The 19267-nt window shown below is 42.1% G+C and overlaps 1 protein-coding gene and 1 non-coding gene across 2 annotated transcripts in view; one reads left to right on the top strand and one right to left on the bottom strand.

The window, feature by feature from the left end:
* USP34 (ubiquitin specific peptidase 34) overlaps window positions 1–19267 on the bottom strand; it is a 199320-nt gene that overhangs the window by 129892 nt on the left and 50161 nt on the right. Inside the window, exons 24-29 of the mRNA XM_040347825.1 lie at window positions 10566–10666; window positions 7867–8076; window positions 5274–5399; window positions 3959–4081; window positions 2555–2638; window positions 2108–2194 (exon numbers count right to left, since the gene is read on the bottom strand). Of these exons, the coding sequence (XP_040203759.1) occupies window positions 2108–2194; window positions 2555–2638; window positions 3959–4081; window positions 5274–5399; window positions 7867–8076; window positions 10566–10666 (731 nt within the window). The remainder of the gene's footprint in view (window positions 1–2107; window positions 2195–2554; window positions 2639–3958; window positions 4082–5273; window positions 5400–7866; window positions 8077–10565; window positions 10667–19267) is intronic.
* TRNAG-UCC lies at window positions 15601–15672 on the top strand. Its single transcript has one exon. It is a non-coding gene; the product is annotated as a tRNA-Gly (tRNA).

Raw genomic sequence — 19267 nt, 5'->3', positions numbered from 1 at the left:
AGACGCTGTGGCTACATTAGTTTCCTAAATTGGCATTAAAACAATTCCATTATTATCCCACATCTCCTGGAACTACTAGCCTTCCATGGCCGAGGCACAGAATTTCTTTGTGGAGACTTTAAATTGACTACACATTCCAAGATGGATAAATCCTCTGGATCGCTACCTTAACCCTGCCTTCATATGCTACAATAAATTGTTTACTCGGGCTGGCCCGGTCGATGTTTGGAGGGAGCAACCTCTATACTTGTATCAATCACATATGGATCCAAAACAGTTTAATACCAGAGCTATCCCTTTAGTACACTGGGTAGATTTTGACCCAGTCATACTTCACTGTCGTTGCCTCTTGTAAAGTTGCAAACCTTCCTTCTGGATCTTGAACTCCTCCATACTTTCCCACATGGAAGTTTTGGATAAGCTTCGGACGGTTACAATGGAAGATTTTCAAATGAAGACAGGTTTCCTCCCACACCACAGTCTGGGACACATGCATAACAGTCAGGAGAGACCATGTGATACATGTTGCTTCCCACTGACAATGCCAGAGGGACCAATGAAAGAAGAAACCAGAATCAGAGCTGGAACAGATTGCTCAAAATCAGAAGGCCAACTCCACTTCCCGCATGTGTCTTCATCTTGACTAACTTAAAGCGGAGTTCCACCTAAAAATGGAACTTCCGCTTAACCCACTCCTTGCCCCCTTACATGCCACATTTGTAATTGTAATTTTTTTGGGGGTGGGGGGGGGGGGTGCCCGGCCGTGAAGCCGAAAGCTGTCACTGCCGGGTGCCCACATTAGGAATGAAGGCGCCGGCCGGCGAGGGGGGGCGAGCAGCGGAGCCCCGGCCAGCGCGTCGCTGGAACCGTGGAGCAGGCAAGTGTCTGTTTATTAAAAGCCAGCAGCTACACTTTTTGTAGCTGCTGACTTTTAATAAACTTAAAAAAAGGCTGGAACACACCTTTAAAAATGGGCTCAACTTATGTCTTTCAGACAGAGAGGCAATTACACCAAGCGAAAAAAAATAAAATGCTACATAGTAACAAGCCTGGCACCATGTAAGCTAAACATTTGCGCCACAGCACAACAGAACACAGTCAATGTACTCAGGGTCAGCCTTAGTTGGGAGTAGAAGCGGTCTCCAAACATGCAAAAAAGAAATAAGATACAAGCACCTCCGAGTGTGGACTATTAAGCATTTAATAGCGTAAAGGAATAAAACTCACACGGAGGACATCAGTAATGGGCATGTATAGTAATCTGGTGGAAGGGAACTCCACTGGTCCGCACCGAAAGCCAATCCACGCCACTTGCGGCCGACCAGCAACGCTCCCCACGAGTGGCGTGAAGCAGCTCTCAGTGCGGACCAGAGGAGTTCCCTTCCACCAGATTACCATACATGCCCATTACTGATGTCCCCCACGTGAGTTTTATTCCTTGCAGCGGCCATTCGGGCAGATCCAGACATCTGGGACTTGGCGTTTGTGGGCTAATGTAGACACCACATCTAATGACTGGTAATAAATAATTGTTCTCAGGTTCAAATACAAATTAAAAGAGCAGTATGGGTTTATATATTTTTTGCCCATTCATACTTACCTAGGTGGTTACATCAGTTCGAAACTGCAGCTGTCCCCCGGCGCCTCTGCACTGAGAACAGAGCTATAGAACACCGCCGATGGCTCAGTTCACAGATCCCCAAGCGGACAGCAGCCGACTGTCAATCAGCAGCTCTCCTCTCTGCTCCTCCACACTCACTAGAGCTCTGAGCTGTGGAGGGGTGGGGAGCGGCCGTCTTAGTCTCTCAGCAGCTCACTGAGAGGCTGATATGGGCATCAGTCCAGGCATGTGGCAGGTCCAGACATTGTCGCGATGATGCAGTGTTTGGACCGATTCCTGCGACGTCAGCAGAGAGCAGATTTCATACCACTCTCTGCTGAAAACAGGTCACAGGAGTGCAATTCGTGAAGCCCAGTCAAATGAGCTCAGGTTGGACTTCTTCTTTTAGATTCAGAGAGAATTAGCTTGTTTGCATTGCAGAAATTGCAAATTACATCACTATGTAATGCATATGTAATGGAAATACCAAAAAGAACATCAACTCACCACAGTCCAAGATTCATGCTCTTTGGGCTCCAAAATTCCAGAGTTAAAGATTTCAATCAGTTGCTGAAGACCGCCAGAAGCTACGAACTAAAAATACATTCCATATCAACTGATCAGACCAACATGTCAAGGATAAAGACTCTACTATGCAGGTGATTTCTCTACTGCAATACTGAGCAACACAGAATTGATCCTGTTTTTCTAAGACTAAGACAAATGGCATTTACTACATGGACTGAAGTGACTGCCAAAAGTTTTAAACAATTCAGAAATATGAAAAAGTAAACAGTTAATATAATTTATAGTGGCATTCTAGTAACAACTGAGACAAAACTAAAACTGAGAAGCAGATTATATTTTTGTGTGTCCAGCTTATTAGATGCAGGGCTTACAACCCACCACCACCAGTTACGGTGTTTATCCCACAGAATAGAAATAAAATAATACCTTGCAGCTCCATGTGTTTTTACTGTTTTCAATCTGATCTTCACTGGAATCATCAGAATCTGGATACAAATCACTGTAACTACCCTGTAAGAAGATTTTAATTAACATGTATTTTACCTTTTAGCTGAAGCAATCAATCATTGACCTTTATTTTTATATATGTTTGATGTTTAAAGTTGTTGTTTTTTTTGTTTGTTTTTTTAACAAAAACATGTTATACTTGTTCTTTGCAGTGGTTTTGCACAGAGCAGCCCTGATCCTCCTCTTCTTGGGTCCCATGTGGGCACTCCTGGCTCCTGCCTCGTGCCCCCAGAGCAAACTGTTTACTGTGGGGGAGCCAAGCAAGCAGGCTTCCGAGCTGCTGCTCTGTGTCCATTTAGACACGGAGCTGCGGCTTGGCCCCACCCCCTCTCTCTTCTCAACTGGCTCACTGGTTGTGATTGATGGCTCCCGCTGCCGTCTCAGCCAATAAAGGAGCGCCCCTGGATAGCCAAGACCCAAAACACTGCAGGAACTGAACCACACTAGAGCTACACTATTAGAAAAACTGGGTAAAGTTTCCCTCACCCACAAATTATTCTACAAAAGCGATAATTAGCGAGTGCACTGCAGAAATAAAGGAGCGATGTGACCATAAATCATATTCGTGACAATCAGGACCTGATCCATTGCCAAAAACAAGGAGTCTTACTGTAGCTAACTATATAACTTGAATCCTCAGAACAGCAACGCCCTTGTTTCAGGTCACAAAGTTTGATTGGGGAGTTCTTCGCTTAATATGGTCCAACCTCTCTCAATTTATCCAAACATAACAATTTGGGGGTTCCAATCTCTTTGGAGGAATTTAACTAGCGTTAAAACTGCTGAAACCAGGGAAGTAGACCGGATCTTCCTGTGCAGAAGTGTTTGATGAACAAAGATGCAGACAATTTTGCTTTGATCAAATAGACCCTTTTGAGTGAGTGAAGAACAGCTGGAACCAGATGCAGAAACTGGTGTTTAAGCCGTTTCTTGCTCCAGCACAAGGGATGCATCCTTACTCTGAGGTTGAAGGCTGTGCAAGACCTCAAAGTGAATGTTCTTCTGCGATTCTTTACTGAAACGCTTTTTACCAGGTCTCCATCAGAGGCCATTTCTCTGCAGGGTACTCACAGAATAGAGTGCAAAATATTGGGAAAGTGTGTCTGTAAAGAGTACATGGTATCCCAGGTGTAGACTGTCCTGTAATGAATTAGGATTATAGCGAAGGTCACCTGAAGGTACATGCCATTGCCTATAACCCATGTTTTATAAATACTCTGCCCCCGTGTTCTGTAAGATTAAGATAATTATTTTACAATTTTAATTTGAAAAGGCAAAATTACACAGACAAAAAAAAAAAAAGGCAAATCAAACTAAACTTACAGTAGACTCTCTTCTTATCCTTCTGTTAGGCTTTCCCAAAGCTTCAATAATTTCAAGAGCATAGAGAAGTTTATGGGCACTTTTTATGCGAAGCAAGTCCTTCCAACATGGTACATCATTTCCCTAAACAGAGAAGAAAACATGATTAAAATAAAGGGAAATAGAAAAAAAAATTATGATAGCCATAAAATTTAAAACTTTGAAGCTGATCCCCAGACAAACAAAGCAGTTACATAAACCATTGAAATGCATATAGACACGTATTCTTACTGCCAAAGAACTTGTAATACTTTTCAGCCATTTTCATTGTAATACTGTTTAGCCACTTTCATGATCCTGGCTGCCAGGATTCAAATACTGCCAGGTCCTTGGCCTTCTTAGCAGCACATCTTGGTCAAAAAAATAAAATCACACCTAGTCTGATGGACTAGACAATGAAGAACAGGCAGCACAGTCCTAATGCCGCGTGTACACGATAATTTTTCGGCATGAAAAAAATGTTTTAAAAAAAATGTAATTTAAAATGATTGTGTGTGGGCTTCACATAATTTTTCGGCTTCTGAAAAACGAAAAAAAAAAAAAAAAAAAAGAAGAGCATGCTGCATTTTTTAACGTTTTAAACAATGTCGTTTTTTGGGTTGTAAAAAATGATCGTGTGTGGGCTAAAACGACATTAAAAACCTGTGCATGCTTCGAAGCAAGTTATGAGACGGGAACGCTCGTTCTGGTAAAACTACCGTTCATAATGGAGTAAGCACATTCATCACGCTGTAACAGACAAACGCGAATCGTCTTTTACCAACACGGAATCAGCTAAAAGCAGCCCCAAGGGTGGCGTCATCCGCATGGAACTTCCCCTTTATAGTGCCGTCGTACGTCACTGCGCTTTGCTAGAGCATTTTTAAAAAACGATGGTGTGTGGGCAACGTCGTTTTAATGATGAAGTTGGAAAAACTGAGTTTTCTAAATGCCGAAAAACTTCGTTTTTTTTTTCATGACGAAAAATGATCGTGTGTACGTGGCATTAGAATTATACCTAGAATCTCTCCTACTACCAGCAGATTACTTATCAGCATGGCCCAGACTGGGTCAAAGTGTTTTCCTCTCCCAATCCGAGTGGTGCTGTGCAGGGGATTACTGGATGCCAAAACCAAGACAAAATTTTAGATCCTGCATTAGTTGTTTTTATAATATCGATTCTGTTTGAAGTTCATACTTAGAACTTCTACATCCAGCTTGCAGGCAAACACATTTTACTTTGCAGTGAACAGCCGAGGAAAGAAGAATTGAACTTGCTCAGTACCACTCTACTCACCTGTTCCTCAGACACATTCTGGAATGCCTGCAGCATATTGGGACACGTGGGCAGTAACATCAAGAGCTCCCATACACGCCTAGATAGGTTCTCTGCATGGAGATGCAGCTCCTCACACCTAGCGCTCTGCAATTAAAAGGTCATCAATTCTATCAAACATTTGGCAATTAAATATCATAAATATTAAAATGTCAACTTAACATAGGTAAAGATCTATCATTTTGTTCACAGTTCTGGCCCCTATGCGACAAAGTACATTTAGACCTTTGTCTTAAGATTTTAACCACCGGGGAAATTCCAGCACTCATCTCCTACATGTAAAAATCATTTTTTTTGCTAGAAAATTACTCAGAACCCCCAAACATTTTTTTATTTATAATATATATATACATATATACACACACACACACACACACACACACACACACACACACACACACATATATATATATATAACACACACACACAGAGACCCTGGGAAATAAAATGGTGGTCATTGCAACTTTTATTTGTAACACGGTATTTACGCAGCAGTTTTTCAAACACAATTTATTTTGGAAAAATAAACACTTTCATGAAAAATAAATAAACAAAACAGTAAAGTTAGTCCAATTTTTTGGTATAATGTGACAGATGACGTAGAGTAAATAGATACCTTACATGTCACGCTTTAAAATTGCGCACACTTGTGGTATGGCGCCAAACTTCCATACTTTTAAATCTCCATTGGCGACGCTTTAATTTTTTTTTTACAGGTTATATGTTTGGCGTTACAGAGGTCTAGTGCTAGATATATTGCTCTCGCTCTAGCATTCACTGTGATACCTCACATGTGTGATTAGAACGTTATTTACATATGCGGGAGCGACCTACGTATGAGTTTGCTTCTGCGTACAAACTCGCGGGGACGGGCGCTTACATTTTAAAAAATATTTGTTTGATCACTTTAGTTTCTATTAGAAGGAATGTAAAAATTCCTTCCAATAGAAATGGTGCGACAGGTCTTCTTTATGATCCCACATCTCTCCACTAGGCAGGAAAGGCCGAGATTAAAAAATAAATAAAAAATTACTATCCCAGCCTTTCCTGGCAAGTCCCAGCTTTGTTTACTTCTGCCGACCTGGATGTGACCGTCATAAGGTTGCGCCCGGGCATCCGAGAGTTATGGAGATTTCTGGGGACCATATGTCCCTCGAAAATCCCTATGGCTAACTTCCGCCGGCGATGGATTCCTTCTCTGGTTGGCTGATCATACAGGCAACTCGGCGGGAGGAGAGGGGGGGGGTGGAGTCTCCTTCCGCTGCCTGTAAGAATGATCAAGCGGCTGGAAAGCCGCTATGATTGCTCTTATGGTGAAGGGAATCACTGGTAGAAAAGATTGATATCTGAATTAGGCCTGTAGCTGCAGGCATCATTAAGATCTCACCACTGAAAGCCCAGGACGTCATGTGACGGCCGACAAGTGGTTAAGTGTTTACCAACTTAAGTGTTTACCATCGAGGTCCAGCCTGCCCTCTCCTCCCCCCTGACACAGCTGATCTGACTATCGCTATGAAGGAGATAGCCAATTCATAGCTGCAGCTATTCTCAACTATGAAGACTTTCCTAAGACAAGCAATGGCAAAAGGAAAGCAGAGTGAGGGAGGACATGTCAGCCTCTGCATTACCCTTGCCGTTGATTTCAGCAAAAACATTTCCCAAATACTGGACAATCTTTGAAATTTACTATGAATATTTTGTTTCTATAGGACTTCTGACATAGGACACCATAAGCATGTTCAAAAAGTGTTCGGGTTGGAAAATGATTACAAAGACAGGCAAGGTGAATAAAGTATACTGAATACCAAAGTTTGGCTTTAGAAATAGCCTATAGTCCCAGTGCAGACACAGGTCTACTTTAATGACAGTTCCTGGAGCAGTTTGTACTCCGTCATCCTTAGTAGCCCTATTTACTGTCAGAAATGAAAAATATACAGAATTTTCAAGCATAGTGGCAGATGCAATTCACTCTCCTTCCATTGTATAAGGTCTATGGAGAACCGATATGAAGCTTAAAAGGAGGTTCTTCAGCTGGGAGGCTTCCTTTGATCAGCAGCTTGCAGTGCCGATCAGTGTATACTGACAGTGGAGAGTCCCTACCGTCAAAATACAATAGCACAGTGGGGGGGATTTTTTTTTCATTCAATCAGCAGGAAAAAACACCCAACAAGTGTACCACACGATTAAGGCCTCTTGCACACGATACTCATGTTTAAGCATCTACTTTTTCAGACTTTCTTTATGAATTTGCGCACATATGCGTTCGTGCAATTTTAGCGCAAATTCGCAAATGCGCGGAAACATTCTTGCATTTTTGTTCTGCACAAAATGTAGATGGGCATTTGCACACAAATTTGCACGCATGAGTTAATTACAGACCAAAAATTCAGATTTTTCTCATTTTATTTTTACTGAAGAATGCACAGCGATTGTTTACTTGCCTGTGTGCATAGACACATTACAATTAACTAGCTCAGTAGAAAAAAAAAAAAAAAAATGTGCAAGAGGCCTTAGATTTTACTCTGCAGATAAAATAAATAAAATAAAATCGTACCTCAACGTCTTCCAAGTTCATTTCTCCCGATGGAGGCTTAAATGAAGCCAACATTTCAAGCAAGTCGAAGAGAGTGGTGAGGTGAGGTTCTTGTAGAAGAAGCAGCATGGGGATGTTTTCTTTCTGTGGGGGAGGCAGACACGATGCTGGAAGCTGCACTCCTTCCCCTTTTCTTTCCCGCCGTGGGGCACCCAATGATACAAACACCATCTGAACATGGCATACAAGTAAACAAGTATCAGTTAATTTGAATTACAATTTAGGATTTAAAAAAATCAAAATGATTGTGTCCAATTTAATGCTTGCACATATAACTGAAGGTCCAGTACATGTCTAGAAATCTAGGTAACTGAAACCCCACAGCTTGTGATTATTTTAGTTTTCTGCAAATGGCTTAAAAAAGGAGAATTTTTCTCTTTACTTAAGGGACTGTAAAGACTAAAAACTTTAATATAAAAAAGAAGGTTTATACTTACCTGCTCTTTGCAATGGTAAGCAGCCCCTCTCCTCCTCTTCTGAGGTCCCCTCTGCTGGCGCTCTCCATTTCATGTCTTCTGTGCATGACACCATAGCAACCTGCTTGTTATGGGAGCACACTCAGAGACAGACACAGCATGGCAGGAACAAAACAATTTCTCCGGACAGCCACACTCTGAACAAATTGTAGCCTTTATTGAAAAAAAGGACAGCACTACAAGTCACAGCAAACAACATTTAAACCTGGATTCCGACGCGTTTCGCACTGGAATTGGTGCTTAGTCACAGTTATGACTAAGCACTAATTCCAGTGCGAAATGCGTCAGCAGCCAGGTTTCATTTTATTGTTTGCTGTGACTTGTAGTGTTGTCCTTTTTTCAATAAAGGCTACAATTTGTTCAGAGTGCGGCTGTCCAGAGAAATTGTTTTGTTCCTGCCTTGCCTGCACCTGAGTTATCTGCTACGGGGGATCTTCATTTGGGTTCCCACCTGGAGAGGCTACTCCCTCTTTCCTTACAGACATAGCATGGCTTGGGCCCATCCTCACTCCCTCATTACTGGATTTGATTGACAGCAGCAGGAACCAATGGCTACCACTGCTCTCAGCAAAGTTTGTGAGATCAGGAAGAGGGGAGAGATCTGTAGCTGTATACAGCGCTGGATCAATAAATGGTCTCAGGTAAGTGTTTTGGTGGGGGGGGGGGGGTAAATAGGCAGTGATTTATTTATATTTTTACCTTAATGCATTCTCTGCATTAAAGTAATAATAATAAAAAAAATTTTAGTGTTCTATAGACACACACACACACACACACACAAACTATTAAATCTATATCCACACACCATTATATCTATACACACACACACTAAATATTATATACTGTATATACTGGAGTATAAGCCGACCCAAATATAAGCCGAGGCACCTAATTTTACCACAAAAAAAAATGGGAAAACTTATTGACTCGAGTATAAGCCTATGGTCCATGTGCATGCCTCACTGTGCCCATGCCTCACTGTGTCCATGACTAGACTGGCATTTAACATGGGAGTTTATGGAAGGGGAGCCCGGGTTTGATAAATCGGTGCACCCCAGCCGTAGGTCCCCCACACTTGTAGAGGAAGAGTGGGGCTACATGTGTGCCAAGTTCCAGGTCTAGGAGACCTACGACCGGCCAGTACCGGGTCCCCCAAAGTCCGGAGATCAGGCGCAAAAAGGTGACTCGAGAATAAGCCGAGGGGGGCATTTTCAGCACAAAAAAATGTGCTGAAAAACTTGGCTTATACTCGAGTATATACGGTATATAAAAATTCGTACAATGTTTGAGAACTGCTCTAGATACAATAAAGCAGCATTTTCATTTACCTCTATCACATTTCCCTTCAGTTACAACTAAATGTCTGGTAAGCTTTTTAAAGCGGAGCTGCACCCAAAAGGGGGAGTTTCTCTGCTCCAGGTGAACAAATTGCACTTTTGGGGATCGGTACCTGATCTTCACAGGTACACAGGCTCGTACTTCCACTCCGATTGCCTAGGCGATCAGAACTGGAAGTTCTTCTCCCTCCCCTTACTCCCCGCAGTATTCCAGGACAAGTGCCATGTCCCAGAAGACTACAGGACCATACACAAGGCGCAATGCCTCTCACGCATGCGCAGTGGGCACCCAGCTGTGGAGCTGCTGTCACAGCCGGGTGCCCACAGTTAACATGCCAGGGACAGATGACAGGAGGGGAGTACAGCTGGAGTGAGCGGCTATTAAAAGTCACCAGCTACAGTTTTCGTAGCCGCCGATTTAATTTTTGCACAGGAGACTGGAGCTCCACTTTAACCACTGAAGAAGAAAGGACAGCTGCAAGGGTTGTGTAATAAAAAATAAATGTATTGCAACCAAGTCCAGGTTTTGTTCCTTGAACATGTGATGGTGATAATGCCAGTGAAGTTGTGGTTTTATTTTGAAAAATCATTTCCATCTGTAGTGGGCTGAAAGACTAAAGCTATTGGCACCTAACCATTCTGTTATCCTAGAGCCTGGAAGAAAAAGAATATATGAAACCTGCCTGTAACTTTGTAGTTACAACTCTGAACAAAGTAATATTTATTAAGCAAGTATGATGCCAACAGCTATTCATAAGGAATAAGTGACAGAAGTTTAAAAAGGTCAGAAAAAAATTAAATCAAATTAAGAAAAATACCAAAGTCAAGCCAATTACATAATAAATACCTGCATGTCCTTAAATCCGAGTTCATGGAGAGTTTTTTCATCATAATCCGTTGTCAACTCATGACCAGATGAAATCATCCGAACAGGACCCATAAGACCACCTTTGGGGGAAAACAAATCCATCTAACGTTTTGCACTACCAAGCCATTTATCACAGTTTTAATAGCATGTTCTAAATACATAAATCAATCAGTGATGCAAAACATGCAATCGGATATTACCATACTGTCTGATATTATAGGGATAGGGGGAACACAATTTCTGTCCTACATTTATTGAATGACTTATTTCAGAATATAAAAATGTCTAGTCTTTAAACAGAATGGCCCTCAGGCACAACTGCAATGTTAATGACCAAGCCTGTAAAAATTATTAATCAACTTGAGGTGATGGGACTTGCTTTTTATAACTTTGCACTTCCTTTTGTTACTGAATGAAAAAACATTAAAGAGGAAGTAAACCCTGATGGGTTTTACTTCCTCTTTATTTCCCTGCAAAGGTAAAGCATAACGGGCTACTATGCGTCACTTACCTGAAACCGAAGCCTGCGATGTCACCACTGTCCCCACTAGCAGCGAGCGTCAATCTTCACCCCTCTTCCTTCCGGGACCTCGAACGCCAGCTCTGTGACTGGCCAGAGTTGCGTGACGTCACTCCTGCGCATGCGTGCGGGAGCTGTCCAGTCACGTTCCAAAGTGTGCATGCGCCGTAGACATACAGCATACGGCTTTATTGTAAATATCTCCTAAACCGCGCAGGTAATGGCAAGATGAAGATAATGGCAAGGAATGCCGCGCCCCTGAAAAACAATCCATGCTCGGATGACTTTTCAGAGGCTTTAAGACCTGGACCAAAATGCAGGTAAAGGACCAGGCCCCTTTTTGCGATTCGGCACTGCGTCGCTTTAACTGACAATTGCGTGGTCGTGCGACGTGGCTCCCAAACAAAATTGGCGTCCTTTTTTCCCCCACAAATAGAGCTTTCTTTTGGTGGTATTTGATTACCTCTGCAGTTTATTTTTTTGCACTTTAAACAAAAATAGAGCGACAATTTTGGAAAAAAAATCTATATTTTTTACTTTTTGCTATAATAAATATCCCCCCCAAAAAAAAATTATATATATATATATATATATATATATATAAAAGTTTTTTTCCTCAGTTTAGGCCGATAAGTATTCTTCTACCTATTTTTGGTAAAAAAATAAATAAATTGCAATAAGCGTTTATCGATTGGTTTGCACAGAACTTCTCCCTGCTGGTGTTATATCACCTTTGGGACGCAGTACTGGTCTTCACCAGCGGATAGACCCTGGCAGTGTGTGAGCATACGGCCCTTCCTGCGCTCAGGTGTGACCTGAACTTAAAGGGTCACTAAAGGAAAAAAAAAATTTGCTGAAATGACTGTTTACAGGGTATAGAGACATAATAGTTAACCGATTCATTTTAAAAACGATTAAAAATAGATAAAAATCAATCATATAATGTACCTGCAGTTTTTTAGTTTAGTTTTTGCATTTAGTTTCGTTTTAGCATGTTATGCCGTATCTGTGCTGGACAGAGCCATAGAGCAGTATTGGTTTGAAAACGAAACTAAAATCTCCCAGTACTGTGGTGATCAGGAAACAGACAACCAGTAATTGTCCAAAACAGAGGAGAATTACAGCAACATCAGAGCAAAACAAACAATGAGGACATGAAACCAGGACTGCAGTAAGGTAAAGGAAGCAATTTAGCTATAAAAAAAAAAAAAATCCTTTAGTGACCCTTTAATTATCACACCTCTACGAATACCTGGCGAGTGCAAGCATACCTCGCCCTGGTATCTTTCTACTATGCGGATCCTGAGCCTGCTATCCGGACCCTGAGCCTGCAATTCCTATCCTGGACTTCTGATCCGACCTGATCCCTATCCTGGACTTGCCCTTCCTGCATTCCCCTTAGCCCTGGATCCCTGCTTTTCAGCTCACCCATCCATCATTCCCCTGTTCCTTCTTACTCCCCGCCCTCAATCCATCTTATGACTTCACTGTGTATGACCTCGGCCTGGCCTGTTTATGATTCCGGTATCTCCCATCTCTGTACATATTGTCTGTAGCATCGTTTTGTCACTGCTTTACTTATTTTCTTGCACTGTGTTTTGTTGGAGATTGTGGCGTTACCACTAAGACTACTCCAGAATGTGACATTCACAACGAGACCACGCCAAAATGTGACATTCACAACGAGACCACGCCAGAATAAGACATTCACAACGAGACCACCCAGAATGTGACATATACAACGAGACCGTCGAGTAAAGAATTCACCAGCATGTTACTTTCACACAGAGACTCCACCAGCATGTGACGAAGATGTGGGCAAGATTACCAGAAAGGATAGGCACATACTAGTGGTAGGGGATTCAGTTATTGGAAGAATACAGAGGGCAATCTGTCACAAAGACCATTATCGCCAAACAATATGTTGTTTACCTGGCGCTCGGGTTCGGAACATTGCAGATTGCATGGACAGATTATTGGATGGCGCTGGAGAGGACCCAGCTGTCATGGTATATATATCGGTACCAATGACAAAGTTAGAGAAAGATGGAGTGCCCTACAAAATGATTTCAGGGACTTGGGGCCATATTGAAGAAAAGGTCCCCCAAGGCAATATTTTCTGAAATACTGCCTGTACCTCGAGCCACATCAAAGAGACAGCAGGAGCTTATGGTACTTAACAAGTGGCTGAGAAACTGGTGCAGGGAGGAAGGGTTTGGCTTCATGGCGAGCTGGGCTGACTTTTCAGGCCGTTGCCATCTTTATAGTAGTAACTGATTGCACTTAAAGCGGGAGTTCACCCAATTATATATTTTTTTTATCTTTTCCCCTTAGATGGATGCTCGTTTTGTCTAGGGGAATCGGCTAGTTGTTTTAAAATATGATTCGTACTTACCGTTTACGAAGATGCATCTTCTCCGCCGCTTCCGGCTATGGGCTGCGGGACTGGGCGTTCCTATTTTGATTGACAGTCTTCCGAGAGGCTTCCGACGGTCGCATCCATCGCGTCACGATTTTCCGAAAGAAGCCGAACGTCGGTGCGCAGTATAGAGCCGCACCGACGTTCGGCTTCTTTCGGCTACGAGTGACGCGATGGATGCGACCGTCGGAAGCCTCTCGGAAGACGGTCAATCAAGAAGGAACGCCCGCTCCCGAAGACCCATACCCGGGCGTTCCTTCTTGATTGACAGTCTTCCGAGAGGCTTCCGACGGTCGCATCCATCGCGTCACTAGTAGCCGAAAGAAGCCGAACGTCGGTGCGGCTCTATACTGCGCACCGACGTTCGGCTTCTTTCGGAAAATCGTGACGCGATGGATGCGACCGTCGGAAGCCTCTCGGAAGACTGTCAATCAAAATAGGAACGCCCAGTCCCGCAGCCCATAGCCGGAAGCGGCGGAGAAGATGCATCTTCGTAAACGGTAAGTACGAATCATATTTTAAAACAACTAGCCGATTCCCCTAGACAAAATGAGCATCCATCTAGGGGGAAATAGTGTCATGTGCGGGTGAACCTCCGCTTTAAATGAGAGTGGTGCAGCTTTCTTGGGATTGAAGATAGCCAAAATGTTGGAAGAAAATTTTAACTAGGTGATGAGAAGAGGATGATTTGCTAGTCAATATGAGGGAGAGGATCTTCATTTCAGGCCATCATGACAGGAATCCACTACGTCATCAATCTCTAAAAAGATTCTCATAAGCAGCTTCTGAATCACCAACTATCAATGTAGATGGACAAACAAGACAATTGGCTGTTCCTAGAAGAAGACTCAACAAAAAGTTTGAGGGACCCTCCCAGGGGCCAGGTACGGCTGCACCAACACAGGCCCCTACACTGGTGGCGGCTGCCACTCCAGTAACCGGAGGGTCTTCCCATCAGCCCTCTATTTACCTTTATGCAGCTTCTGCAGAAGCTTTAAGGTTCGAAAATTCATCGCCCAAACATAATCACCTGTAAAAAAAAAAAGTGTCTGAGATGTTGGTGGTAAACAGCCTGCTAGGCCCGAGGGGAACTGAACCAAGCCCTCCAAAAGTTGCCAAGAGTGTAAATGTAGACATTATGTTTTAAGGTTAATCAAAAATATCACATTCTAAAGGGAAAGGTAGAACAAAGGGGGAGTATGGAAGAGGGAGAGAGGGAGGAAAGGGGGGGAAAAGGGAAGGTTGGAGGAAGAAGGGGGTGAGGGTTGGGGGGAAGCCCCACACCCCTTCCCTACCCGCAACCTTCCATCCCCCCTACTTTCCTCCCTCTCTGAATCCTCCATACTTCCCCTCCCCTTGTTCTACCTTTCCTTTTAGAATGTGATATTTTCGATTAACCTTAAAGCATAATGTCTACATTTACACTCTTGGCAACTTTTGGATATGAGGCAGCTTTTGGAGTACTTGGTTTGGTTTTCCCCGGGCCTAGCAGGCCGTTTACCACGAACATCTCAAGCACGTTTTTACAGGTGATATGTTTGATCTATGTATTGTCGATAGGCATAGAGAAATTGATTATGTTGTGAAGTATGGAGGCGGGTAGGCTTTTGAAGTGTGTGTTGTACAGTCACTGCACCCCAGTTGACAGCAATGGGACTGCCTACACGGGATGCTTGGAAGTTCACCTGTGCATCCCCATTCTGGTAATCATGGCCCTCCCATGGGGTACGGATTAATACCCCCCGTGTGAATGAGGCCTAAGGGTGAATGGAATATTTAGCTCCATTGTGTTGCTAATTAGGGGAACACTGTACCCCTCTTTATTGTTATATGGGTGTGTTTTATTATAGGAGTGTTATATATTGTAGTTCTGAAGGCACTTTAAGTGAACATAAGTGATTTACCCCGCTCAGCGGGGGCGGGCCTTAGAGAACAGAGGCCGCATATGGGCGAGCCTTGCAGCACTGGGGTCCTTGTTTCAGATTCTGACCAGGACACTATCTGCATGTTCTCCCTGTGCTTGCGTGGGTTTCCTCCGGGTACTCCGGTTTCCTCCCACATTACATGCTACTTTTGCGTTGGTGGTGCAGTGGTAAGCATAGCTGCCTTCCAAGCAGATGACCCGGGTTCGATTCCCGGCCAACACCATCTCCAATACTTGGAGTCCTCAGAGAGAAAAGTGATATACAAGGTCAATGCAGAGTATATATTAGCGGTGGAACAAAGAATGAAGAGAATGTGTGGAATGTTTGAGGAAGAAAATGTTCCCCCAGAATCTATAGAAGGAGAACCCAGCAACTGATGGAAGACGCTTAGCTTTAGCTGCAATCACACCTAGGCGTTCCGGACCGTGGGCGGAATTACTGCAATTGCCGCAAAACGTGCAACACGCTTGTGATCCCGTTACTTTCAATGGCACCCCAATCACAGGACAATATTGTCACCTGACAAATCACACAAACAAAATGACGGGACGCCCGTTTCCCAAAAGCAGTCCTGCGATTTGTCTGGCGACAATCGCGGCAAACATTACGCTTCGATTGGGGCAATATTGAAAGTAAGGGGGATCGCATACCCCACCCAGCAGGAATATCACACCCCCTAAACTGTCTAGATTTACATTAAAGTTTCAAATACAAAAACCTTCATTGCTGCAGACCTGAGCACACGCCATTTGTGTGATGTAACCACTTCTAGACCACAATAAATATATACAGTGTCTCACAAAAGTAAGTACACCCCTCTATGTGCAGGGGATCACATACATGTTATCACAAAAAGTAAGTAAGTATAACCTTCGCATTTGTGTAAATCTTCTCATGTGACAACACTTAAGAAATTACACTTTGCTACAATGTAAAGTAGTGAGTGTACAGCTTGTATAACAGTGCAAATTTGCTGTCCCCTCAAAATAACTCAACACACCAGCCATTAATGTCTAAATCTGAAGAATTTTATACAGGACAGTCAGTCAATGGAAGAAAGTGTAGAACTCTTGTCATTTGGAAGCTCAACCAGCCAAAAGTAAAAGGCGTATCACAAAAATACCTACGTTTTGATGTATAAATTGTGTATGACAAGTAGATCTTGTGGACGTGAGAGCACTTTATAGAAAAGGGAACAAAGATAATTTTTTTCAAAGCTCTGTGCTGTAGCGATAACATCATCCACTCTAACCAGCCCCATAGACACTCTGTTTAATCACTAAAATTCCCTGAAATGATCACTTAACAGCTTTTTCACAAAAACTGTAAAAGATATAGCCGGATAGCTGAATATTTTGTGAACATTTTAAAGTTTGTTTGGCGTCTGTAGGTGAAAGTATAAAAGGAGCTGAAACTTTTGGGAGCGGAAAGGAGATTTTAAGGATTTGAAGAAAGCTCTTATTGACTTCAATGATAAAAATAAAAAAAAAGTGTTAAAAAGCTTAATATTTTAAAAAGTATAAATAGTGCAAAAAAAATTAAAAAATTGAAGAAGTCCCATTATTAGCTGAAAGAGCTGAACATTTTAAAAGTTGAATGGTTTTAATAGCTGAAAGTATGCAGAGCCAAAAAAACGTACGGAATAAAATAAAAATTAAGAATAACTAGAAAATGCATTTCCTGCAGAAAATGCGTGGGAATGCTGAATAGCTGAATTGCTAAGCCCACACCAATGCCATTCACCATAACCACTACACTATCTTTAGGACATACAAGCAGTGTTCTTTCAGTACTTATAAAGCCTCTTTGTGATCATTAAAGGGGTTGTAAATGTAAAAATGTTTTCCCTTAATAGCTTTCTTTACCTTAGTGCAGTCCTCTTTCACTTACCTCATCCTTCCATTTTGCTTTTAAATGTCTTTATTTCTTCTGAGAAATCCTCACTTCCTGTTCTTCTGTCTGTAACTACACACCGTAATGCAAGGCTTTCTCCCTGGTGTGGAGAAAGCCTCTTGAGGGGGGAGGGGGCGAGCAAGATGCCCACTAACACACAGCTCTTTACTCTATCTGCAAAGTAGAGAGTGTCCTGACTTGCCTGGTCGCCCCTCCCCCCTCAAGAGGTTTTCTCCACACCAGGTAAGTGAAGGAGGACTGAGGTAAAGGAAGCTACTATTTAGGGCAAAAAATTACCATTACAACCCCTTTAATCCCCAGACCCAATGAGTGAGCGAAACCTTCAAACAAACCTTAATAAATCCACAACAGTACATGCTATCAAAACAGCGACTTCACCGTTAGAGACACACGGCCTTTGTGAATGTATCGGTATAAAATTTATGTTAATAAACTTAAAAATGTGGGCATGTCAGCGATTTAAAAAAATAAGTTTTTTGAAATTTTTTATACATGACAGTCAATGGAGGAAAGTGTGGAAAGTGTGGAACTCTTGTCATTTGGAAACTCATCCAGCCAAAAGTAAAAGGTGTATCAGAAAACTGATTGCCTGAAACTAGACAAAAATATCTACGTTTTGATGTATAAATTGTGTATGACAAGTAGATCTTGTGGGCGTGAGAGCAATTTGTTCCCTCTCTATAAAGATAATTTTTTTAAAGCTCTGTGCTCTAGCAAAAACATCATCCACTCTAAACAGTAAATATAAACTCCATTAGCTGAAAGAGATGCATATTTTAAAAGTTGAATGGTCTTAATAGCTGAAAGTATGCAGAAGTTACGCAGAGCCAAAAAACGTACGGAATAAAATTAATAAGAACTAGAAAATGCATTTCCTGCAGAAAATGCGTGGGAATGCTGAATAGCTGAATTGCTAAGCCCACACCAAAGCCATACACCATAACCACTACACTATCTTTAGGAAATACAAGCAGTGTTTCTTCAGTACTTATAAAGACTCTCGTTGATCATTAAAGGGGTTGTAAAGGTAAAACAATTTTTCCCTAAAGAGCAATTTGTTCCTTCTCTATAAAGATAATTTTTTTAAAGCTCTCTGCTCTAGCGATGATGATCATCCACTCTAACCCAGCCCCATAGAAACACTGTATAAATCGATAAAATTTTCTGAAAAAATCACTACACTTAAACTGCAAAAACTGTAAAAGATATCAATCTGAATATTTTGTGAACGTTTTAAAGTTTGTTTGGTGTCTGTAGGTGAAAGTATAAAGGAGCTGAAACTTGAATGGTTGAATGGCTGAATGGTGAAAGTTGAATGGTCTTAATGGCTGAAAGTATGCAGAAGTTACGCAGAGCCAAAAAACGTACGGAATAATAAAATTAAGAAATAAAAAAAAAAAAAGAACAACAATACTGGGAATTCTATAGAGCATTCCCACTAATAAGAATAATAAAAAACGAATAATACTGGGAATGCTAAAGAGCATTCCCACTAATAAAAAACGAACAACAATACTGGGAATGCTATTTAGCATTCCCACTAAATATACAAATATTCCTGATGATATGTGCCTGCTGTACCATGTACTTGTATGAAAAGGTAGCCTGTTCTCTTTGTATCGCTTCTTGGTGTTCCTTCCAGTCCCTCTGGTTTGCTATTAGAAGCAGAACACACCAAGCAAGAGAACACAGCTGTGGTCAGTTTTCTCTAGCTATGCTGGGAACTCAGCCTGCTCTCTTCCAATGATCAGACTTGTCCTGACACATGCCTTTCACTGGGAATCTCTGTACCGTTGCTTCTCCTCCCCCCCAGTTCATATGCAGCTGAGAACAGAGGGAATGTGATCACTTATATTTATAATTTTTCTTTATATCTATACACAAATGTTTTGGCTTTCATTTT

Source organism: Rana temporaria, chromosome 4 (genome assembly GCF_905171775.1).
Source record: "Rana temporaria chromosome 4, aRanTem1.1, whole genome shotgun sequence".
In the NCBI taxonomy this organism is placed as follows: Eukaryota; Metazoa; Chordata; class Amphibia; order Anura; family Ranidae; genus Rana; species Rana temporaria.
The sequence above is the reverse complement of the archived record's forward strand: the minus strand, read 5'-3'. Positions and strand labels throughout refer to the sequence as shown.